Here is a 25,973-nt window from a genome sequence, read left to right on the forward strand (position 1 = left end):
CTCCTGTGAGCTAAGAACAGGAAATTGAGGCTACAATTCACACAGGCTCACCAAAACTCGACAATAGAAGATTGGAAAAACGTTGCCTGGTTTGATGAGTCTCCATTTCTGCTGACATTCGGATGGTGGGGTCAGAATTTGGCATCAACAACATGAAAACTTGGATCCTGCCTGCCTTGTATCAACACCTCAAGCTGCCTGTGGTAGTGTAATGGTGTGGGGGATATATTCTTGGCACACTTTGGGCTCATTAGTACCAATTGAGCATCGTGTCAACGCCACAGCCTACCTGAGTATTGTTGCTGACCATGTCCATCCCTTTATGACCACAGTGTACCCATCTTCTGATGGCTACTTCCAGCAGGATAACGCGCCATGTCATAAAGCGCCAATCATCTCACACTGGTTTCTTGAACATGACAATGAGATCACTGTACTCAAATGGCCTCCACAGTCACCAGCTCTCAATCCAATACAGCACATTTGGCATGTGGTGGAACGGGAGATTCGCATCATGGATGTGCAGCCGACAAATCTGCCGCAACTGCATGATACTATCACGTCAATAAGGACTAAAATCTCTGAGGAATATTTCCAGTACCTTGTTGAATAAATGCTATTAAGGATTAAGGCAGTTCTGAAGGCAAATGGGGTTTAACTCGGTACTAGTAAGGTGTACTTATTAAAGTGAGTGTATTTTAAAGAGTATAATCTTGCAATATTTTGAGAGATATAGAGATTCAACGGGGAACAAAATATATTCCATTCTTTTTCGCCAACAGGAGCCGCAAAATGTTATGCTTATGTATGTTTTTTATGTATGGACAGTTAATACTTCAAAATACTACTTACTTTTGTGCTGCTAGTAGTCCCTGATGGTTACACTGAATAAAACAAAATCACATTCACAATTTGTGAATATTAGAACGACTGCTCACCTATCTACTAGAGGTGGTGAAAGAGGGGATTGTATTATTCCTCTCAAAAAAAGTCAATTTAGTCAGTCAGTATTTTCAGTGAAAGCTGCTAGTGAATGGAACTCCATCCCACCAACAATTAGAAGATCACTTACTTTTCCTTCTTTTCAGTCTCATGTTAAAAATTGGTTAGTGACAAATCAGCATTGTCAGCATTAGTACTGTGTTCTTGACACTTTTTGTCCTCTTCTGCTGCCATCAGTCTGTTGTTTTTTACTTATTAATTGTATTTTATATATCAAAATGTATTTTATGTTATTGTTCTGTGCTTCTATTTTAGGTGTGACTTTTTGACATTCTGTAAGGGGTCTACAGATGAAAAATAGCCATTCTTGGCTCATTCTGGCACATTTTACAGTAATGTTTATTAATGTGCATTGACCCTGTAAACAAATAAACTAAACTAAAACTAAACCAAACATCTTATGATTTTAAAACATTCAGTTGAGTAGGCTATATTTAGAAAATGACAACATAACAGAAAATTATTTAAAAAAACATGAAATTCACAACAATATCAATACTACAGTACACTAAGTTATTCCCACTTTGAGTGCATATATATAACAGTATATCAGTGAAAAACATCAAGCACAAGCATCATTGTAAACGCAAAGTCACGAAGAATCACAAATATATAGATAAGCAGCAAGTTTATTCTGAAAAAAATAAAAAACAAAGCACAAAAAAAGAGAAAAATTCAGAGAAATCAACAACTTACTGCTGTTGTGTAAACAAATAATATGTAATAATGTAGTCCAGAAAAATGTAAAAGTAATAATTACTGTTAGGGTATTTAAAAAAAGTAGTTTACTTTAATTACAAGTATTAGATTTTTTTGCAATTTGATTATGTCATTCATATTATATATAATCCACTGCAGCTCTGCCCTTAAGCCATGGGTGACACAACGGGACCAGAACAGATAATCTGCACTCAGAAATCGGTACAAACATTATCTGTCTCTTTGTAAAACCCATCAAAGGTTGGCTTTTCCATGAACAAAGATGTTTTACAAGGCTTTGTCCAAGAGTATAGTGTAAAACTGCTCCCTGAGGATTCCCAACACTACATTTTAAATCTCCCTATAGCTGCAATTTCTGCTTTATGAATGTTGCTCCTAGTGTTACACTAGCGTAACAAAACATAGTCAAACAACAGCAAGTGTTTTTCATTGCAGGTTTTAGTAGAAAAATAAAATCAGTTTGCTAGTCAGAGGTGAGCTGAGGTTTGGGGGTGGTGCCAGATTTTTATTTTATTTTTTGATTTATTTAATTAAATTTATTTTATTATTTTATTTTACTTTATTTTATTTTATTAAGTTTGAATACGGGGTGTGATTATTGGCCCATGTTAGTTCGAAAAGGAGAATATCATAAAGGTCTTTATGCAATTACATTCTGGGGATTCATTTATTCTCCCTCAAGTGTTTTTAAGCCATTATGATTTTCTTTCTCCAGCTGAACACAACAGACACACAGACATATTTGTGCACATACATTAGATTAGGTTTTATCTAATCATCTCTCAGTCTGACCAGCTAAGACCAGGCTGGAAACCACCTGGAAATAGCCAAAAACCCCAGGCTATAACCAGGCTGGTCGACCACCTAACCAGCCAACCATATAGGCTGGTTTAAGCAGTTTAAACCTGATTTCCACCTTGTTTGTCCCACTGGTTGCGCTTTTTAATCATCTGTTTGTTTGTTTATGTTTTGTGTTTACACGATTGAGTCTATAACATTCCATAGCCTATCGTATATCTGTCTACAAATGTTTCAATAAACATTTAATAAATGCTGCAGCAGCATATAGACTGACTGTGTGTCTGAATGTGTGTGGCTTGGACGTCCAAGTGGGTTTGTTCAAGCAAGCTGTTGAGCAATGTTTTTTAATTTGAGAGCGACCTCCATGGGCGTGTCGACTTCGTGCAAATCTCGCATTTGTTTGCGTGTTATCTTCATTTCTTGACATATATCAGTGGACTCTGGCGTTTAATTAGTGCAGTGATCAGCGCTTTTTCACTTTTAAATTGACAGTGACCGAACCTGGACGTCTCCAGCGTACAGTAGTAGTAGCCTGTATGGTAAAGGCTTATCCGCGCCAGTCATCTAACGTTAGGTGTTTTCACTCAGAGGATCATTGATAATGTTGGAGTATTTATTGACGATATTTCTGGGTTTAATCTCCGTGCTGCTGTTGTACTCCTTCTGCGGACGGAGGCGGTGAGTTTGTTTGTTTTTACCACTTTTCTAGAAAGTAATGCGTTTAAATGAACTTTGGGGTTTAATTTAGCCTGTGTGAAGCGTGTATTTACTATTAGGCAGACACATTTCGTCCGAAGTGACATGTAGTTTTAACTGAACTCTGTGTTCATTCATTACTTGAGGTGCATTTTAAACCGCGTTGATAAAAGAAATGCTGCTGAGAACTTATTAATAATTCACATCAGTATCTTGTTTTCCCTCTGTGTCCACTTTGAAATTGAATTCTCTGATGGACCGAACCATTGTTGAGCTTGAGAATCGTTTTTTTCGAACAGATTCACTGAATTCATTACGTAATCGCGTTTATCAATAGAGTGTGGATGTGTCAAACGTTTATTACATTATTCTGTATAGTCTATACATCCCCAAGATGTTATATTTTCTGGACCAATTGTTCTGACAGTATTCAATGGAAGAGAGCATGATTATTACCTAAAAATTCAGCATGTCAAGTAAAATAAGAGATCTATTTTAATGTATTTTCTATTCATGTTTATCCTACAATTTCCCAAATTGCCAATCAAGTCAAGTCGAGCTTTATTTAATCCTATAGAGATATCTATTTTCTGTTGTACTGCACCTATTGTATTGCACCAAAATATATTGCAATAAACGATATTATTGTCATTTTAGGACATAATATAATGCCTGAATGACAATATAATCACAATGCAAGTACACTTTTTTCCAAAGAACACATATTATTGTATTTCTAAGAATATTTCATTTATTTATAGTCATTTTAACAATTTAATCAGTAGGTATTGGAATCAGAATATGAAAATGCATATTCTATCTAAATAATAACAAATGTTAATAAAAAAAGTGCAAGGCAACAGAGGCTGCGATATCTGCTACCAGATCTATGTTCAGTTGTCAGTCATTTTTTTAACCATACTGACACCTTCAACTGAGATAGAGATATATGGCGATATATATTGCATCATCAAAAATGATTGAGCTCATGTCCATGTTTTTGTGCGATAAGTCGATATATTGATTATTGTGGCAGGCCTAGCTTTATTGTCATTCTGCTGCATATACCCATACAGAAGAATGAAATCTTGTGTTTCGCAAGACCACGGTGCCACATAAGTTAATCTTAAATACAAACACAACACTGGACATATTTACATAAAAAAACCTATGCATAACTATTATATACTATAAGATACTTAACTATAGACATACGACAGCCTATACAAGTACTTTTACATGAGACTTAACAGTGTTGTGCAGGATATTGTGCAAGAGAGGTATTAAAGATGAATATTGTGCAAAAGAGGTATTTAAGGTTTAATATTGTGCAATTATTATTTAAGGTTGAAGCAAGCAGTGAAACATGATTGTGGTACATTTATAGTAAACATTGTGTTCATTATTGAGTTCTTACTGAAAAAAGTGTTGCATGCACAACTGTTGCAAACAATTTATTTGTGTTGAATTTAAACAAACAAATTAAATTGAGCAATGTTCAACTTAATTTGTTTGTTTAAATTCAGCCCAAATAAATTGTTTACAACCACTTAACGTAAAAAAAATTGAGTAAATCCAAGGAATCATCTTTGAATATTTTTTTTTCAGATAAAGTTTAGATAAAGTGTCAGGTGCAAAAGAGAGAGGAGTGTTTTTACAGGTGGTTTGTCAAGCTCACTCACCTGAATGAAGCATAACTGAAAAACACAATGTTTCCAAGAGACATGGAGTGATTAAGAAAGTGTCTGTAGTGCAAATATGTAACCTGGTGCAAGAGTCAGAGAGATGAGAAATCTAAAAATCTAACTTGTGTACTTTCTGCAATATACAAGAAGAAACCTTATTTCACTTATTCTATAACTGCGCTCACATTAAATCTCTTTGGAATAACATAATTTTTTATTGACATCCATGTTTAAATATGATTTTATCTGTAAAAGATATATTTCTGTACTTGTCTGGTAGTGATCATGCTCTCGATCTTATCGTTAATTTTTTTGTTACGTTGTACATTTTTCATACACAAAAATAACTTCTCAAAGACAATAGCTAGATTTAATATCTTCCTGGCTGAAATTTCATTCATTGTGGAATCTCCTAAACGTATTAATAATAATAAGAAGAAGAATACGTTTCTTAAAGCTTATGATAAACCTTTTCTTAATGATCGAGGCTTTGAAAAGATTGCTTTTTTCAATCTTTCCTAGCTTTCTTCAATGCAGTGATGCTATTTTTTATGTATTCAGTAAAGTATATTATTTATACATATTCTCAAAAATATATTGAGCATACTAGGCATGGGACGATAACCGTGTTCAAGGTATACCGCAGTTTGGAAAGGTCAAGGTTTTAAAACCGCCAAAATTTTCTGCTATACCATTCCTAAGGTATGAGCAAGATTTTTTTATTTAAATTTTTTTTGTGTGTTTTTTTAGTACAACAGTATCTCCAGCAGAAAATATATCCAATGATGCCATTTTAAATTGGAAAAAACTGTGTTTTTGAAATAAATGAAGACAGCAGAAGTTCATTAGTAATTCATTTGAATTATTTAGCCTGACATGTTTACTGTTCCAAAATATTATAAATGTTTCCCAAATTAAAATATAACGTGTTCAAAGGGGAAAAGGGTTTTGTTTTTTACCCAGATATTTAAAAAGAATATATTTCAGAGCAATAATCTTAAAATCGTGAAACCGTGATATTTATATTCAAGGTTATCATACCGTCAGAATCTTATACCGGCCTATGCCTAGAGCATACATTATTTATTAACAGTTATTTTGTCCCAGGTTTATTTCAACTGATTTTTTGTTATTTCAGTTCATAAAAGGATGTCTTCATAATTAATGTTTGCTTTTGCAGTTAACAATATTGAAATGCATTGGTTGAAAAGGTCACACTATCATATTTAATGTTTATTGCATGTTATTCAGCTGTCAGCTGAAGGTCTGCAAAATAGAAAGCAATGAATTTCATATAGAATATTTAAGATTTGAGATACCACAAATACTTTGATGTCTTTGACAATTCAAACATGAGCTGGAAACACAGAGACAATCAGCTCCACACCTCACCAGCTGGGAATGCGGGAAAGCCAACTCCCCTCCTTTTCTTCATTTACTTTTGAAGCAGCCCCGCAACCTTCTCTCTTCACTCACCCTCTCTTCATACATACTCGCACAGAATGGTCATTTCAAAGAATGAAGATTCTATATCAATCCAAGTGACTTTATCTATCATGTTTGATATCATCTGAAATGTCTCAGTGCGACTAGTATAATGAACTCATTCCCTCAGAAATAGACAATCAAAATAATAGATATGTAACTTTTGAACCACTGCTAAGGATGTGCCTTTACCTAGGGGCTTCTATTCAAATTACCATTTATTCCCTATAGGCAGAAACTCTTTAGATCCAACATTCCACTAAATGCAGAAGAAACACACCCCTCTTTAAAGGAATCTTTTGTTTGACTACTTAAGGGAAAGTTTCAGAATCTTCGGGGCGATTCTGTAACCAGATTAGCCTGTAGTGTGGATCTCTCATGCTCCATACTATGTAAATTTTGAAGTCAGGTATGCATCTTTTGATCTTAGAATTATCTTTGAGAATTTGATGCCTTGTATTGATCGTTTATGAATTGACTGAATGAATTGGCATGATACACATTTACCTGACTAATAAATTGCTATATTTTGAGTTATTCAAACAGATTTCGTGTTATTACCTCTAGTAGATTACGCTAAGTCCATAGCACTACAAGCCCCTGTACAGGTTAGTAACTAAAACACTAGACTAAAACACGATAGACGTAGCACGCTATACGATATTCTTAGAGCTCCGACTAACATATTGGCATTAATTCAAGCATACTTAGACAGTAAAAGGCCAATAATGGGTTTTCTATTTAGAACAATAAAGTATTGTTGAGACCAATCTAAATGTGGGTAGGGCTTCATCTCTAAACTTTATAATATTTAAATCGTATGGTGATTATTCAAAGTTACTAATAGTATAAGTACATTGGTCTACTTAATTCTATAGTAATGATCATAGTATGATTAAATAGCTTTGTTTTGATTTAGTAGATAGCAGATCTATGGGAACCACACAAAAAAATATCCTAATCTGAGTAAGTAGGGTTGTGCCTTTTTAGAATAGTGGTTAATCGCCTCTGTTTAGTGACCAAGACTGACATGCTTTTGTTTAAGATATTGTATACTCGGCCAGTGCAAGACTCAGGATGTTATAGGAATCCAAATGAACGAGAATAATATACAATAACAAATCGAAGAGAATATTCAAATATAATCTAAAGTAATATAACAAGAAACAAAATAATCTTAATAATGTTTTATGATTGGAGTCAGATAAAACGAAGACAAATGTATTAATATTCTAAAGCAGCTCATGCTAAAATTGGAGTCAGATATGAGTTAAATTTAAAGTAAATCAACATTGTGTACTGGACAGACCAAACAGGCAGTGAGCCTTCATCCACCAGTAGACACCCTCGTTGGACTAACTGGCCCGACCTTACAAAATATATGAAATACAAGTTTGTGTCTGGATTTCATGGGTATAGAAATATGTCATATATAGATATATGCGTATATGCATACTTTAGTCAACATTTGGAGTGGATGTGGTGAATCACAAAGGTTTTTCGAAATTTTCCTAAGATAAGAATGGCTGTCATTGAATTGTTTTTAGACTATGATGGAAGGTTTTAATCCACTTCAAATGTTGATTTTTATATTTCAAAATACTGCAAAAGCGCTTTCATAAATATTTTTTCAACCATTACAATTACAAATATGTACAATGTACTTACAGGGCTCAGCATATATAAGCACACCCCTCACAAATCTCTTATAAATTCATATTGTCAAAAGTATATTTGTGCATATTCATTAGATTAGTCAGTGCTGAAGGTATTTCTATCTTTTTCTGTAGTATGTGAGTTGGAAATATCATTTTATATTTTCAAACATAACTTTCACCATTAATTGTAAAAAATCTATTGAGATTATTTTTTCACAAGCAGTCTTTCAGCAGCTCCACACCGAGATCTGACCTCACCCTCATCCAGTCCGTCCGGAAAGACATGAATGGATCAAAATTGACACAGACTAAATCCACAAAAACTGTAGCAAGACACTTCATGAAACCACCTAGATACTACCTGAAGTAATTCTATTTAGTTAATAGACGTTTATTGATAAATAACATGTTTTTTTTGGCATTATTTCTTTAAGCATCATCACTTTTCAGAATTTTTACTGAAGTGCCTAATACTTTATTCTGTACTCTAGTTTTGCAGGTAGGGTAAGGTTTTTATGTATTTTTAAATGTGATCTGTAGATCAAACAAATGATCAAATGTAACTATTGCTGAGCACTCATTTCAGTTTCAGACTTGGACTGAAATTCCGTTTCGATTCTTGCCTTTTCTAGATAGTTTGATTTGTTTTGCACTTTGATCTTTGAAACCTCGCAGGCCTTTTACATTCACAAACCGCTGCATTACACACTTCATGAAGGTTTTATTTAAAAAGGCACAATAGGTGCTCTTTAAATCGCAGATGTACAGGATTCATGCACAAATTTTAAAGATTCAAAATCAAAATTGCTGTATTTCCATGTTGAAACAAGCATTCCCACATGATCCATCAGCACTACATGTTTTACCACAAAAGCCTTAAGTTTATTTAAGCTAATCTCTTCCTAACTTTGATAGAGGAATGGAGTTTGCCTAATTTCAGCAGGTATGTACTCTTGTCTCTCTAACAAGGCAATGTTTGCACAGGGTTATGTTAACCATTGACAGGAATGTCTTTACTATGTTGTACTTAGTAAATATAATGCCATTTACTCACTTGTAATATGTTGCGCAATTTTTGGTGTGTATATGCTATGTTTCTGTCCCACAGCTTCAAGTCAACTGAACACAGCAGAGTATTACAGTATGCTGTTTGCAGCAATATGTTTTCTAGTTCAGTTATTTATTTGCAACCTCAGAAGGAAGTTTACAGAACTAATTCCCAAAGGACCGCCCATCCTTTTCTGGTCTTGAAAAGTAGGACATGGGAAATGTATATCAGCAGAAGATCACACAGTCCATTAAGCGGTATAATGAGCCCTGGTATTACAATATTAAAAGAATATTAGCAGAGCAATTCCATGCAAATGTCAACCTTTCCATGAAAAAAAACAAAAAAAAAAAAAACATGAAACTGTTTTCAAACAATTGTTTGATTTGGAGAGGTGTCTCTGTTATGTGACAGCTGTGAAATTGCTACTTGTGTGACTTCGGTTAATCAAAAATAATTGTTTTAAAACATTGACAGAGACACTCTTATAGTTTTGATTAGCATTGTTTGTTTTAGGTTGTGCAGTTTAATTCACAGAATTTCCACAAAGTATGTTGTATACTCCAAACTCACAAACTTTTTGGTTACATCCATATTGCATGTTTATTTGTAAACTAATTTTGAGAGGATCACGTGCTTATGATTGACCACAGCTGGTCCCGCATTAGCTAATGCATGATTCACCAATCAAATGATTCCTAAATCACTATAAATAACCAGAGTTTCTTATCTCACATGTCTTCGTCTTAAACAGTGGTGCCCAAACTCGGTCCTGGAGGGCCGGTGTCCAGCAGATTTTAACTAAAACTTGCCTCAACACACCTGCATGGATGTTTCTAGAAAGCCTTGTAAGAGTTTTATTAGCTAGCCCAGGTGTCTCTGATTGGGGTTGGAACTAAACTTTGCAGGACACCGGCCCTCCAGGAATGAGGATGGGCACCCCTGGTCTTGAAAAATCCCCCTCCCCCCCTCCTTCCACTCCTACTCCTCCTCCCTTTTTCTTGAAAGGGTGACATGGCAGCCTCACAGCAAGAATGTCTCTGGTTCAAGTCTATAACAGGTCAGTCGACGTTTCTGTGCGGAGTTTACATGTCCTCTGCATGCTCACGTGGGTTTCCCCTGAATTCTCCGGTTTCCTCCCACTGTCCAAAAACTTGCAACATAGGTGAATTGACTAAACCAAATTAGCACTACAGATGATCTCTTAGCAGTTTATCTCTTCATAGCAATCTCTAAAATCTGTCATATGCAAGGACTTACCTGAGCTCATAACTAAGCAAGGACTTACCTGAGCTCAAGCTTCTCTCTCACTCTGCAAACGGGAGGGAGCCCCAGGGCTCGAGGATCTTATGAGCTCAGGGCTCTCTCCCGGGACAGCATGCCAAGCATGCTTCATAATCAATCATCAGCTAAGTGTGAACTCTTGAACCTCATTAAAAACTAAAAAATGTTTACAGATTGATATTTTTATGATCTTATAACTCTGGTTAGTTATTTTGGAAAATATAAACAAATGTTTCAATATAATTTTAACATATACTTTCTTTGTGAATTTATTTTAAGTCACATCCATAATGCTGGAATGTCAAACAAAGTGAAAAGTAAGTTTTGTTCTGCTCAATTAAGTAGCTGCTTTACCACAGAGAGTGTTTTTCTTAGAGAGGGAGAAAGTGTGTGTGTGTGTATTATATTTAGACAGAACTGTAGCCTTAGGCATTGTTAAAAGGCATGTTGAAATAACATGACTTATATTGTTTTGCATGTTACAGGAAGGATGGTGAACCCCCGCTGATCAAGGGATGGATTCCATTCCTAGGGAAAGCGCTAGAATTCAGAAAAAACTCTCAAGAGTTTCTTACACAACTGCAGAAGGAGCATGGAGATGATTTTACTGTACTTATTGCTGGTACTGATCTGATATACACTTTAACATTTTGCATACACAAATGGGGGCCATAACTGTAGAATTAAATAGTATAAAATTGTCTCACAGCTCATTTTTGTACACAAATGGGGTTCCTTTTGGTCTTCCTCTCAGACACTCTCATTTTGAAACACAGACTCACATAGTTATGCTAATGGAAAACATGTGGTTGTGAAGTTATCATGAGAATAAAAGTGTAGTTAATAGTTTACAGTCAACATGGGGTTTGTTTGAGCAAATTTTTAGAAATGTAAAAAGGAGGGGCTATGTTTTAGATTGAATGGGGTTCAATAGTCTTTTAGATTCTGAACCTTTTTAAAGGGGTCATATCATGTTTCTTTGGCAACATGTAATTTAACTCCCACGAGTCTCCAGAATGTTTCTGTGAAGATTCAGCACAAAAATACCTCACGGTTCATTTATTATGTCATGCAGCAAATTATGTCATGCAACAAAACCCCCCTTTTTTAGGGGAAGCAAATACAGGAACCTCAGTTATTTTTGAGGCACCCCATAGGATTTAAATCAAACTTCGCTTATCAACACGTACATAAAACACATGCACACACCTTTAAATTATATATATATATATATATATATATATATATATATATATATATATATATATATATATATTAGCGCTTCACTTTTTAAAATTTTTTAATGTTACAGCCTTATTCCAAAATGGACTAAATTCATTTATTTCCTTTATTGTTGCAAATTTATTAAATATAAAAAACCTGAAAACTCACATGAACATAAGTATTCACAGCCTTTGCCGTGAAGCTGTAAATTGAGCTCAGGTACATTCTGTTTCCACTGATCATTCTTGAGATGTTTCAGCAGCTTCATTGGAGTTCACCTGTGGTAAATTTAGTTAATTGGACATGATTTGAAAAGGCATACACCTGTCTATTTAAGGTCCCAGGGTTGACAGTGCATGGCAAAGCACAAACCAAGCATGAAGACAAAGGAATTGTCTGTAGACCTCCAAGAAAGGATTGTCTCGAGGCACAAGGCTGGGGAAGGTTACAGAAAATTTTCTGCTGCTTTGAAAGTTCCAATGAGCACAGTGGCCTCCATCATCCATAAGTGGAAGATGTTTGGAACCACCAGGACTCTTCCTAGAGCCGGCTGGCCATCTAAGCTGAGTGATCGTGGAAGAAGGGCCTTAGTCAGAGAGATGATCAATAACCCGATGGTCACTCTGTCTGAGCTCCAGCGTTCTTCTGTGGAGAGAGGAGAACCTTACAGAAGGACAACCCTCTGTACAGCAATCCACCAATCAGGCCTGTATGGTAGAGTGGCCAGATGGAAGCCACTCCCCACCTGGAATTTGCCAAAAGGCATCTGAAGGACTCTCAGACCATAAGAAACTAAATTCTCTGGTCTGATGAGACTAAAATTGAATTCCGGGCATTACATTTGGAGAAAACCAGGCATCGCTCATCACCAGGCTAATACCATATAGTGAAGCATGGTAATGGCAGCATCATGCTGTGGGGATGTTTTTCAGCAGCAGGAACTGGAAGACTAGTCAGGATAGAGGGAAAGATGAATGCAGCAATGTACAGAGACATCCTAAATGAAAACCTGCTTCAGAGTGCTCTTGACCTAAGACCGGGGTGACGGTTCATCTTCCAGCAGGAATGCACCAATGACCCAAAGCACACCGCCAAAATATTAATGGAGTGGCTTCACAACAACTCTGTGAATGTCCTTGAATGGCCCAGCCAGAGCCCAGACCTAAATCCTATTGAACATCTCTGGAGAGATCTGAAAATGGCTGTACACTGTCTCTTCCCATCCAACCTGATAGAGCTTGAAAGGTACTGCAAAGAGGAATGGGCAAAAATTCCCAAAGACAGGTGTGGCAAGCTTGTGGCATCATATTCAAAAAGACTTGAGGCTGTAATTGCTGCCAAAGGTTCATCAACAAAGTATTGAGCAAAGGCTGTGAATACTTATGTACATGTGATTTAAAAAAAATATATATTTTTTAGGTTTTTAAATTTTTAATAAATTTGCAACAATTTAAAAAAATCTTTTTCACATTGTCATTATGGGGAATTGTGTGTAGAATTTTGAGGAAATAAATGAATTTAATCCATTTTGGAATAAGGCTAAACATAAAAAATACGGAAAAAAGTGAAGCGCTATGAATACTTTCCAGATGCACTGTATATAAACTTGATCGCTGCATAAAAGCCCACAACACATATGTTCACTCACCAGCCACTTTATTAGGTACACCTGTCCAACTGCTTGTTAACGCAAATTTCTAATCAGCCAATCACATGGAAACAACTTGATGGATTTATGCATGTAGACATGGTCAAGACGATCTGCTGCAGTTCAAACCGAGCATCAGAAAGGGGATTTAGATGACTTTGAATGTGGCATGGTTGTTGGTGCCAGACGGGCTGCTCTGAGTATTTCAGAAACTGCTGATCTACAGGTTTTTTTTACGCACAACCATCTCTAGGGTTTACAGAGAATGGTCTGAAAAAGAGAAAATATCCAGTGAGCAGCAGTTCTGTGGGCGCAAATGCCTTGTTGATGGCAGAGGTCAGAGGAAAACGGCCAGACTGGTTCATGCTGATAGAAAGGCAACAGTAACTCAAATAACCACTCGTTACAACCAAGGTATGTAGAAGAGCATCTCTGATTGCACAACACATCCAACCTTGAGGCGGATGGGCTACAGCAGCAGATGACCACACCGGGTGCCACTCCTGTCAGCTAAGAACTGGAAATTGAGGCTACAATTTTACAATTTGCTCACCAAAAGTAGACAACAGAATATTGGAAAAACGTTGCCTGGTCTGATGAGTCTCGATTTCTGCTGTGACATTTGGATGGTGGGGTCAGAATTTGGCATCAACAACATGAAAACTTGGATCCATCCTGCCTGGTATCAACACCTCAAGCTGCCTGTGGTAGTGTAATGGTGTGGGGGATATATTCTTGGCACACTTTGGGCTCATTAGTACCAATTGAGCATCGTGTCAACGCCACAGCCTACCTGAGTATTGTTGCTGACCATGTCCATCCCTTTATGACCACAGTGTACCCATCTTCTGATGGCTACTTCCAGCAGGATAACGTGCCATGTCATAAAGCACCAATCATCTCAGACTGGTTTCTTGAACATGACAATGAGTTCACTGTACTCAAATGGCCTCCACAGTCACCAGCTCTCAATCCAATAGAACACCTTTGGGATGAGGTGGAATAGGAGATTTGCTTAATGGATGTACAGCTGATAAATCTGCAGCAACTGTGTGATGCTGTCACGTCAATATGGACCAAAATCTCAGGAATATTTCCAGTACTTTGGCAGTTCTAAGGCAAAAGGGGGTCCAACATGGTACTATTAACGTGTACTTAATAAAGTTGCTGGGGAGTGTACATACTATCATATAAACTTAATCTATGTGTAAGTGCCTATAAACTCTTGCACATGAATATAAACTCAATCCGTGCATAAACTCCCAAATAACACTCACGCAAAGATACAAAATAAAATTCCCATATGTATACAATTAGTTGTGTATATACATGTATGCAAGTGATTTCATATGTGTATGTGCATGAACTTTTCAGTGTAAAAGGAAGGCATTTCAGTGTAAAAGTCATTTGACTGTTAATGGAAGAGATCATTATTTATCACAAATCAGGTTATTGCAAAGCTTATAATATAGAAAGAATGCAGTTAATAGAGGAATTGCGTCTGAATTATAGCCCGTCACACTGTTTGAAATGACATGATGTCACGACATGTACTATTCTTGTTTGTGTGTTTCTTTAGGAAGATACATAACATTTATAATGAATCCTCTCCAGTACCCGTCTGTAGTCAAACATGGGAAACAGCTGGATTTCCACACATTCTCAGACAGCGCAGCATCTAGGACGTTCGATTACCCGCCGATACGCAGTGGTCGTTTCCCGGGCTTGAGTGACCGAATCCAGAGGGGTTACACTCTGCTGCAGGGACCCGCGCTCGACCTGCTCACATTCAGCATGATGGGAAACCTGCAGAAAGTCCTCAGACAACTGTTCCTGTCCGGTGAAAAGGCTGATGATCATTGGCAACAGGCTGAACTGTACGAGTTTTGTAAAAGCGCAATGTTTCAGAGCACTTTCAAGACATTATATGGGCATTCTCCACATCTGCACCTGGATCAGCTGAGAAAGGACTTTGAGAAGTTTGATAACATGTTCCCTTTACTCATGGCCCGTATTCCCATTGGACTGCTGGGGAAAACCAAAGAAATTCGTGAGAAGTTGACAAGGGTTTTTTATCCACAAAGAATGATGGAATGGACGGCCCCATGCGAGTTTGTACAGACCCGGACGGCTCTTTTCCAGGAATATAACACGCTTCAGGACAGAGATAAAGCAGGTAACTCGCAAGCACACACAAACAAGCTGTACACTTATAAAAAACATTCTTTTAGGGTAATTTTGCAGAATATAAATGGCATTCTTCTAGAAGAATATTAATATTTAGATGTTATGTCAAATAACCTTCACTTGATTTATTGTACTAAAGATTTTATGCATCAAAACATTTTTGAATGCAACCTTTAACCATCAATCAACATATAAATATGCTTTAATAGGTCAGGGTGTCTGTGGGGTCTTAAATTTCAAAAGCAAAATTTTAGGAATTGAAGAGCACCTATTTTACCCCTTTTACAAGATGTAAGATAAGCCTTTGGTGTCTCCAGAATGTGCTTGTAAAGTTTCAGCTCAAAATACCCATCAGATTCTTTATTATATAATGTAGTATCTGTCCGTTTTGCTGTCTTGAGTACAGTATAGCTGTTTTAGTAACCTGTGGCTTTAAATCCAAATGAGCTGCTTCTCCTCGCCCACTGCTCCAACATGCTTGTCTGCTTCTCATGCGTTACGTCAGATAAACAGCCGTCAGTGACAGAGACAGACTTGAAGCTGAAATACAGTTCATTTTCCCAGTGATTCAGTTTCCCAGAGATGTGTTGCAGCTGGACCCCTGATTAATATAGGGACAAAGCCGAAAAGAAAATGAATGAAATAACTCTGTTTTAATTTTAATGGGGCATGTAAAAATATTTTTCACTGAGCATTAGAAAAAAACTTGCCCTGGATAATTCTTAAATTTCATTCATTCCTTCATTCATTTTCTTTTCGCCATAGTCCCTTTATTTATCAGGGGTAACCACAGCGGAATGAACCGTCATCTGATCCAGCATATATTTTACACAGCGGATGCCCTTCCAGCTGCAAACTACCACTGGGAAACACCCATACACTGTCACATATACACACTATGGACAATTTAGCTCACCAAATTCACCTATAGTGCATGTTGTTGGACTGTGGGGGAAACCGGAGCACCTGGAGGAAACTCCACACAGAAATGACAACTGACCCACCCGAGGCTCAAACCCACAGCGCTACCCACTGCATCACAGCGCCGCCAATGGTTTAAAAAATAGGTCTTAAAAAGTCTTCAATTTGACTTGGGAAACCTGCAGAAACCCTGTAAATGTGCATATGCTATGAACTATGAACCAACAGTTGGTTGAAATTTGCATGCTTTTGATGTAGTGAAAAGATTTAGTGTCATTTTGTTTGTTTAAAAACCTGTGCTGTAGATTCTAGATTGTGTTGTTGTTTCTGATGGGTTATTGGTGATGGAGACTTGTTATACAACCCCACTTCCAAAACCCTTGGGACGTTTTGAAAATGCCATGAAATTAAGAATCTGGTTGCATCTCAGTCAGTTCTGTTGTTTGGTAGTCAGGGCACTAATACGTTTGCTCCGTGAAAAGTCCCATAGTGCATGGTGAAAATCAAGGAGTGTTGATGCTCACTATGCTCCCTTAACCAAACATAACAAAAGACAAGAGTTTTGTAAATAAAAGAATATTAATTTAATAAATTTACTATTTAAAGGTATTTTATGGTCAAATTTGTGGTATATGTAAATATTCATAATGTTTTTTATTTTTATTTATTTAATTTTATTAATGTTATTTACTTTTTATTTATTTATTTATTTATATTTTAATGTGTGTAATTATTATTTATTTTTTTATTTTATTAATGTTATTTATTTTGTATTTTTTATTTATTTATTTTATATTTTAATGTATTTATTTATTATTATTTCCTTTTTTATTTTTATTTTATTAATGTTATTTATTTTGTATTTTTTATTTATTTATTTTATATTTTAATGTATTTATTTATTATTATTTAATTTTTTTCAATTGTATTAATGCTATTTATTTTGTTTTTGTTTTTTAAATATTTTAATGTATTTATTTATTATTATTTACTTTTTTATTATTTTATTTATTTATTTTTTTTTTTTGGTCTTAATGTTAATATTTTTTCATTCAATGTGGCAGCTCCTGTAAGTTTTCAAGGTATTTATTCATTTGTTTGTTTTTTTATTTATTTATTTTATAATTTGATCTATTTATTTATTTATTTCGTTTTATTTATTTATTTTATTCATTTATTTGTTTGTTTTTTGTATTTTTATTTGTTATTTATTTATTTATTTATTTATTTATTTTAATTATTTATTTTTTACATTTTTTTCAGTTTTATTGTTAGTATTTTTACGTTCAATGTAGCAGCTTCGGTAAGTTTCCAAGGTCTTCATTTAAAGTTTGACACAGAAGTTAAATTTTTGAACACATTTTGAAACAGTGTTACAGGCCAGTTGGCAGTGTTTTGAAACCATGTTTACACATACTAAACCACTGAACTGAAACTGAAGATTTGTAAAGGTTTAGACGTTTCATGAAACCATGTTTGGAAAGCACTCGTCACCACTATACTGTAGTATTATCGGTAATCTAACAACTGAAATCTGACACACAAATCAACACTTGTTGTGGTTTTAGCATTTGTTGACCTGCGCAAGCAACAATTATAATCACATTATTGGCAGAATTTATTACTGATTTGATTGTGTTGTTAAATGCTGAAACAAAAAAACTAATTTTTTTAGATGTCTGTTTCCTCATACAGAGGAGAATGGTTTTGTGCTTACAAGCCTGTTTCTTAGAAGGAAAAAAGAAAAAAAAAATCTTGTGGTGATACATCACTTCTGATTAAGCTGACTTGTCTTAAAATGTTTTTTTGACATCTGCTTCTGTTTTAAAAGCAGGATTATGGAAAGAGGATATGACTGTATAGATCAAATATGGAGCACAGTGCACACTCATCATGACTCTGCTGGGTTGGATTGGACTTTGGTTTTGCACATGCACAGACTCACCGTTTCTTTCTTTCTTTCTTTCTCCGTCTAAAGCGCATCATTTCGCCATGCTTTGGGCATCAGTGGGAAACACTATCCCAGCAGCCTTCTGGTGTCTGTACCACCTCATTTCCTGTCCTGAAGCCCTGGCAGCAGTTCGAGAGGAGATCATGAACGTGGTCGGAGAGGAAAACATGCAGTTGATCTTCAAAGAGGACATCACAATCACACGACAACAGCTAGAACAGATGGTTTACCTGGGTATGTAAAATGAATGAATGAATGAATAAATAAATAAATAAATAAATAAATGAATAAGTATTATAGTTTTTCTCAGTGGCTTTGGTGCATTTCTCACAACACTATTTACATTTGCACAACAGTTATTGCACTTCTCAAAACAAATAGTACAAACTGCAAAACCTAGTTGATAACCTGCAAAAGCGTGTCACTTGTATAGCTCATTCCTCAAAAGCAAGTATTGATGTTAATGAAAGTGTCATAAAGATGTAAAGTCCGGACACCATTGTTTATGATCAAAATGCAGGAACTGTTGTGCAAATGTAAATAGTGTTGTGAGAAATGCACCAAAGCGACTGAGAAAAACTGTAATAAAAGACAATCATGAGATGAGATGAGATGAGAATCAGCAGCTCCAAATCTGAGATCATGGTGCTCCACCGGAAAAAGGTGGTTTGCCATTTCCAAGTTGGAGGAAAGCCCTTACCCCAGGTGGAGGAGTTTAAGTTTCTTGGGATTTTGTTCATGATTGAGGGAAGGATGGAACGTGAGATTGACAGGAGGATTGGTGCAGCGTCAGCAGCAATGCGGTCGATGTACCAGTCCATTTTCTTATGAAGGACCTGAGTCCAAAGGCAAAGCTCTAGATTTACCTGTCAATCTATGCTCCTACTCTCACCTATAGTCATGAGCTTTGGCTGATGACTGAAAGGACAAGATCTCGGATATGAGTTTCCTTCTCAGGGTGGCAGGGCACACTCTTATAGATAGGGTGAGGAGCTCTGTCACCGGGGAGAAGCTCTGAGTAGAGTCACTGCTCCTCCACATTGAGAGAAGTCAGCTGAGGTGGCTCGGGCACACTAGAGCAGGGGTGGGCAAACTCGGTCCTGGAGGGCTGATGTCCTGCATAGTTTAGCTCCAACTCTAATCAATCACACCTGCGTAGTTTTTAGTGATCTTGAAGACACTGATTAGCATCTTCAGGTGTGTTTAATTAGTGTTGGAGCTGAACTGTGCAGGACACCGGCCCTCCAGGAACAAGTTTGCCCACCCCTGCACTAGAGGGATTATGTCTTTTGGCTGGCCTGGAAACGCCTCTGGATCCCCCTGGAGGAGTAGGAGTTTTCTGGGGAGAGGGAAGTCTGGGGTCCTCTCCTAAGACTGCTGCCCCTGCGACCCAGCCCTGGAAAAGCAGATGAAAATGAATGAATGAATGAGTATTAATATATGTGTTTTCCCCCTCATTTGTTAAGTCGCTTTTGCACAAAATCATGTGGTCACTGAATAAATATAAATGTAATATAAAATAAAAGTAAAACCCAGGGCCTACAATTACTCACCAAGCACTCAATGCAAATAAATAAGTATATGAAAAAGTGCTATTAACTTGTCATTTGGCAGTAGCTTTTTTTAATACTGAACTGTGCCGCTGCCTGTGAACACACACAGTGTTATTGACTATTGTGTCACACATAGTGTGTTGTAATTCTATAAATATGTAACCCGAATTCTGTTGGGACTTTTCTTGTGGGATTTAAGAATTCATATTTCACAAGTTGCAAATGACTCTCAATTACTTTTTTTCTCAGAATTGTGACAATGTTCTCTCAATTTTGAGTTCTAAATTCATCAAGAGAGATATAAATACAGCAGGGGAAATAAGTATTGAACACGTCATGTTGTTTCCTGAGAATAATATTTCAAAAGGAGCTGGAGATTTTGGTAAAAAGCCAAAATGTATACAAACAAAGATATAACAAAACAAAATCTGATAAATGAATTGTGTGTAATAATGCAATCACACAAGGAGAAAGTTCTGAACTACTGAATCATATTTAATACTTTATATAAAAGGCTTTTTGGTGATGGCAGCTTAAAGACACCTTTCATATGGAGATTAAAGTCACATGAACTGCTCAGGTGTGAGTTGCTCACAGACTTCAACAGAGTGTAAAAATATTGATGGTTCTGTGAGTCTTGTCTATCAAATCTGATCTTTCATTTGTATTTTTTATTGGATTCAAGTCAGGTGATTGGCTTGGCCATTCTACAGCTTGATTTCCTCTGAAAGCATTTAAGAGTTTAATGGCTGCGTTTTGGATCATTGTCTTGCTGAAATGTCCACCCTGGTTTCATCTTCATTATCCTGCTAATGTTGATGTTGGACTGAAGCAGCGAATATTAATTTACAAAAAGGAAGGGCAGAGAGATACTACTGAGAGATTTTAGCTGCTGACTTTCTACACCTCCCTTTCTTCATGTGTTCAAAACTTTTTCCCTGCATCAGTTCATTTTATAACGCATAACTTTTTTTGTAAACTAAATAGATTTGTTTTCTTTGCATATATGGATTTCTTTGGCTGTTACCAATATCCGGGGAAAATTTCAAGTACCTTTTAGAAATGTGTTTTCTGACAAAAAAAAGTGTTCAATATTTATTTCCCTCACTATATGCAGCTATAAGTTTATATGTTATAATTCAGATTATTATTTACCCTCAGAATTCTGATCTTTTTCTCAGAATTGTGAGTTTGTCACACAATTCTAAGTTTGTATCTTGTAATACTGGTAATTTTACTGGTAAAAAAAACCCTACAGATATTGGTTTAGAAATGTAACTGTTGAAGCAATATAATAATAATAATATTAATAATAAGGCTATATTTATTATAATTGTCATCCGAAGTAAAATGATTAGAAAATACTTTACAATTCAGCAGTATAATAGTAACATTGATTTTTAGTTGCTATAATCAATAAGTCAATCAATCAATCAGTAAGTAAATTAATACTATTTTTATTATTATTATTATTATACACACATAGTTTTTAAGAAATTGTACATACAAGTCAATAAAAATGCTTATGTCAGATAATTGTTTCATTGGCAAGTTTGACAAAATGTAAGATTTTGGTATTTGGGTACAGATGTACTATACGGTTATACATATAATTTTGTCCCTTTTTATAGTTGTAATGTTTCTAGGAGAGAATTTAGTGTTCTTCACGACAGTATAACTCTTGTTTAGCTGAAGAAAAAATGTCTGAATTGTGTTATAAATGTGGAGTTTCAGCTTTGAGTGTGTGTTTTCCTCTGTGCAGAGAGTTCAGTGAATGAGACTTTGCGTCTCTCCTCTGTGTCCATGAACATCCGTGTGGTTCAGGAAGATTTCTGTCTGCGTCTGGACGGCCAGCGCTCAATCAACCTGCGCAAAGATGACATCATTGCTCTTTATCCACAAAGCACACACTTCGACCCCGAAATATATGAAGAGCCTGAGGTAATAAACACTTTTAGCTCTCCAGATCAGTCAATCTCAACCTTAACTATCAATTTATAGAAGACTAAACACACTGAAAACCAGTTAAAACAACAGTAACTGAACTGCGTTTTATTTTTACGTGAATCCAAAACATTCTTTGGGTACAAAAAAAGGCTAATTCATTCAATAATTTTCTTTAGTCCCTTTATTGATCAGGGGTCGCCACAGTGGAATGAACCGCCAACTTATCCAGCTTATGTTTTATGCAGCGGATGGCCTTCCAGCTGCAACACATCACTAAGAAACACCCATACACTCTCATTCACACACATACACTACGGACAATTTAGCCTACACAATTCCCTATAGTGCAAGTTTTTGGACTGTGGGGGAAACCGGACCACTCGGAGGAAACCCACACCAACACGGGGAGAACATGCAAACTCCACACAGGAATGCCAACTAACCCAACCGAGGCTCAAACCAGCGACCTTTTTGCTGTGAATAAATATATAAATATTGCTGCACCACCAATATACAGTTGAAGTCAGAATTATTAGCCCCCTTTGTTTTTTTATTTATTTTTTCCCCCAATTTCTGTTTAAACACATAATAGTTTTAATAACTCATTTCTAATAACTGATTTATTTTATCTTCACCATGATGACAGTAAATAATATTTGACTAGATATTTTTCAAGACACTTCTATACAGCTTAAAGTGACATTTAAAGGCTTAACTAGGTTAATCAGGTTAACTAGGCAGGTTAGGGTAATTAGGCAAGTTATTTTATAACGATGGTTTGTACTGTAGACTATTGAAAATAATATAGCTTAAAGGGGCTGATAATTTTGACCTTAAAATGGTTGTTAAAAAATTAAAAACTGCTTTTATTCTAGCCGAAATAAAACAAATAAGACTTTCTCCAGAAGAAAGAATATTATCAGACATACTGTGAAAATTTCCTTTTCCTCGCTCTGTTAAACATCATTTGGGAAATATTTTAAAAAGAAAAAAATTCAAGGGAGGTCTAATAACTGTAGTAATGGAGGGCTAGGACTTCAAATATACTGTATATGTGTGTGTGTATATATATATAGAGAGAGAGAGAGAGAGAGAGAGAGAGAGAGAGAGAGAGAGAGAGAGAGAGAGAGAGAGAGAGAGAGAGAGAGAGAGAGAGAGAGAGAGAGAGAGAGAGAGAGAGAGAGAGAGAGAGAGAGAGAGAGAGAGAGAGAGAGAGAGAGAGAGAGAGAGAGAGAGAGAGAGAGAGAGAGAGAGAGAGAGAGAGAGAGAAACAATGTCTACATTCATAATTGTATTATTTATACCTTTATGTATATAACATATATAATATGTTATATTATTTTTAGTTATGCATTTATAAATTGTTCAAATGTTTGGTTACAATATTGTTTTAATACATTGTTTATAATCATTTAACTTCCTTTAGAATGGTAAACAAAATATAGATGTATACAAAAAACAAAAATATCAATAGCAATTATAAACTTGGAGCATAAAAACATTTTGAATTATTAAATATGTATTTTATCAAATACTTTTCTTTTCAAATAAAAGTAATGTTTAACAGAACAAGAACATTTTTCACAGTATTTCCTGACTTGACTTTTCTTCTTTAATTTGGCTCTAAATTAATGTCTTTTTCAAGGTTATATCATTAGCCCCCTTTTATTATTATTATTTTCCTTGGCTACAGTATAAACCACCAATGTCCAGTGACTTACCTTTGAAAACTTTAAGCTGTTAAATTTTAAACTATTATGTTTCAAAATGTGTTGGAAAAAATGTTCTCTCCGCTAAACAGCACATTTGAAAAATGTAAAAAAAAATTATACAAATTTTAAAACTAGGGCATAATTAGCATAAAAGCTAAAAATCTTGCTGTGGAAGACCAATGGAGTCATAGCATTGATTAAAATCCACCAGGAAAACTTTAACCATATTTCTCTTCTGTCAGAAAACAGCTTTTTTAATATTTATACACTGTTTATGTGTGTTTTCTTGTAGCGCTTCCAGTTTGATCGTTTCGTGGAGGACGGCAAGGAGAAAACAGACTTCTACAAATGTGGACAGAAAGTGCGGTACTATCGCATGCCTTTTGGCTCAGGAGCCACTCAGTGCCCGGGCCGCTTCTTCGCCATGAATGAGCTGAAGCAGTTTGTGTGTGTGACTCTACTCATGTGTGAAATGCAGTTGCTAGACGGACAGCAGGAGGCGTCGCTGGACAACAGCCGAGCTGGTCTGGGCATCTTGCCACCCGCTAATCCAATCCCATTCAAATACAAAACCAGAAAAACACTGGACTGCACAGACAGGGAGGAATGAACTCTGTGAATAGTGAATGGTTCTTATATAAGTTCATCTATATACAGTAGTCAGCGTTTATAGCGGATCAAAAATGTTTATATAAATTCTCCAAGGCAAAAAAATAAGTGTTGTTCAATAGTTTTAGGACAGCTTTGATGAAAGTTCAGATCCACTTCAAATGTTGACTGCTGTATATTACATACATTTTATAAAAGTGCATGGGTGTTTTACTTTTTCATTTCCACAGGTTTCGGTTAAAGATGTGGTACATAGGCCTATTCACACATTACACTGCCATTGAAAAAGGGTGCACTGCGGTTTTTATGTCAGGGTTTGACGCACTACTGTGAACAGATGTCTTACTGTGTGAATTAATGGCAGCTTTTATCAGACCCCCTAGTTTTTCACATTTTTTTTTACGATTTTTTAATTTATTTTCGATAAAATGACGGATTTTGTGGTGGTAATTTGTCAGAAATTTGTGCACAATTTAGTGATCAATTATATATATATATATATATATATATATATATATATATATATATATATATATATATATATATATATATATATATATAATTATAATTAAAATAAATCTATATTTATCTTATCTTATTAGGTAGCCTACTATGTTAGGTGTGACCTATCTGACACCATGACAATGACACAAATCATAAAAATAAAGCTTTATTTTGGTATCTTGTCAAGACGAGATCTAAAACAGAAATAAACGGTAGGGATTAAGCCAAAGGAAGGTTGTATAACTCTTATTCCACGATCTTACTTTGTCTTAGATTTCACTCCCCTGACATCATGTACCTCACTCAGGACACACGATAGGGATTCCCCTATCGTAATACACCTAAAACATGGATTGCTGTAAAACTCATCAATGGCAGGAAAGCGTTTTCTCTCATCAATGACAGGGAAAGAGTCAAGCAATATCATTTATCGATTTGAAGCACATCGTAATACCAGCCATTCATGTAAAACACATGTAATTCAATTCAGTCACGTCCAGCGGCCGTCATCCTTGAGCCAATCTCCATCATTGTAAGCTGCTTGCTTTTCTGTCTGTTCCATTGCTCCATTTGTTAGATGTTTGCTCACACATTCATTTGCAGTCTGACGCACGTCAAATGCACAGAACGCCCAATTCGCGATGTGTTATTCACTTGATTTGTGCCACAATGTCTAATTGCATCTTTGCATTGACTCGTAAATCAATTGCGCTGTGTCTGCTTACTGCACCGGCTGCAAAACAATTTCGCCCCACTTCCATGTAATGTAATGATTGTGAGGGTGGAGATGAGACGTCATTTTTCAAGAGACACTCAAATACGTCACATGCACAGCATATGCAACGTCTATAGGTCATGTAAAACAATTAATTGCAAACTGAAATAAATATAATTTGATTATTTGGTTTGTAATTGGATGTTTTATGAGATTATTTACATGTTTTGCGATTATTTTGTGTTTAAATTAAGAATTTTGCAGGACTGCAAAAAATATTCGACTTTTTGTTGATTTTGCGTCGGATTCAGCGATCACGGAATCGCTAAAAACTAGGGGGTCTGTTTTATACGTCTTATCATCAGACAGTCTTATTTTGTCACTAGGTATATTTGATAATTATTTGGTGTCCCAGGAGTGTGTATGTGAAGTTTCAGCTCAAAATATAACAGAGAATGTTTTATAACTCTTTGAAACTGCCCCTTTTAGGGTTTGATCCAAATGGAGTCGGTTTGTTGACTGTCGCTTTAAATTCAAATGAGATTGTGCTCTTTTCAAAAGTATGGAGCCACAGATGCCTGTGTGTCAGCATAGTGGCAGATTTAAAACGGTTATTGTACATT

The 25,973-nt window shown here is 35.8% G+C and overlaps 1 protein-coding gene across 1 annotated transcript; it reads left to right on the plus strand.

Annotated features, from left to right (window-relative positions):
* Positions 1–2,892: 2,892 nt before the first annotated feature.
* Positions 2,893–24,607, plus strand: LOC130246552 (cytochrome P450 7B1). The gene is made up of 6 exons (XM_056479550.1): positions 2,893–3,201; positions 10,865–11,001; positions 14,831–15,427; positions 18,338–18,544; positions 21,626–21,804; positions 23,815–24,607. The coding sequence occupies exons 1-6, from the start codon at positions 3,125–3,127 to the stop codon at positions 24,130–24,132; spliced, it is 1,515 nt and encodes a 504-aa protein (XP_056335525.1). The 5' UTR covers positions 2,893–3,124; the 3' UTR covers positions 24,133–24,607.
* The last annotated feature ends 1,366 nt before the right edge of the window (positions 24,608–25,973 follow it).

This window comes from Danio aesculapii, chromosome 2, assembly GCF_903798145.1.
Source record: "Danio aesculapii chromosome 2, fDanAes4.1, whole genome shotgun sequence".
NCBI lineage: Eukaryota > Metazoa > Chordata > Actinopteri > Cypriniformes > Danionidae > Danio > Danio aesculapii.

Excerpts from the sequence above, each read along its gene's own strand:
- LOC130246552 (XM_056479550.1), top strand. The coding sequence starts at position 3,125 with ATGTTGGAGTATTTATTGACGATATTTCTGGGTTTAATCTCCGTGCTG. Across the intron at positions 3,202-10,864 it reads TCCTTCTGCGGACGGAGGCG|GAAGGATGGTGAACCCCCGC; the intron begins GTGAGTTTGTTT and ends TGCATGTTACAG. Across the intron at positions 11,002-14,830 it reads TTTTACTGTACTTATTGCTG|GAAGATACATAACATTTATA; the intron begins GTACTGATCTGA and ends GTGTTTCTTTAG.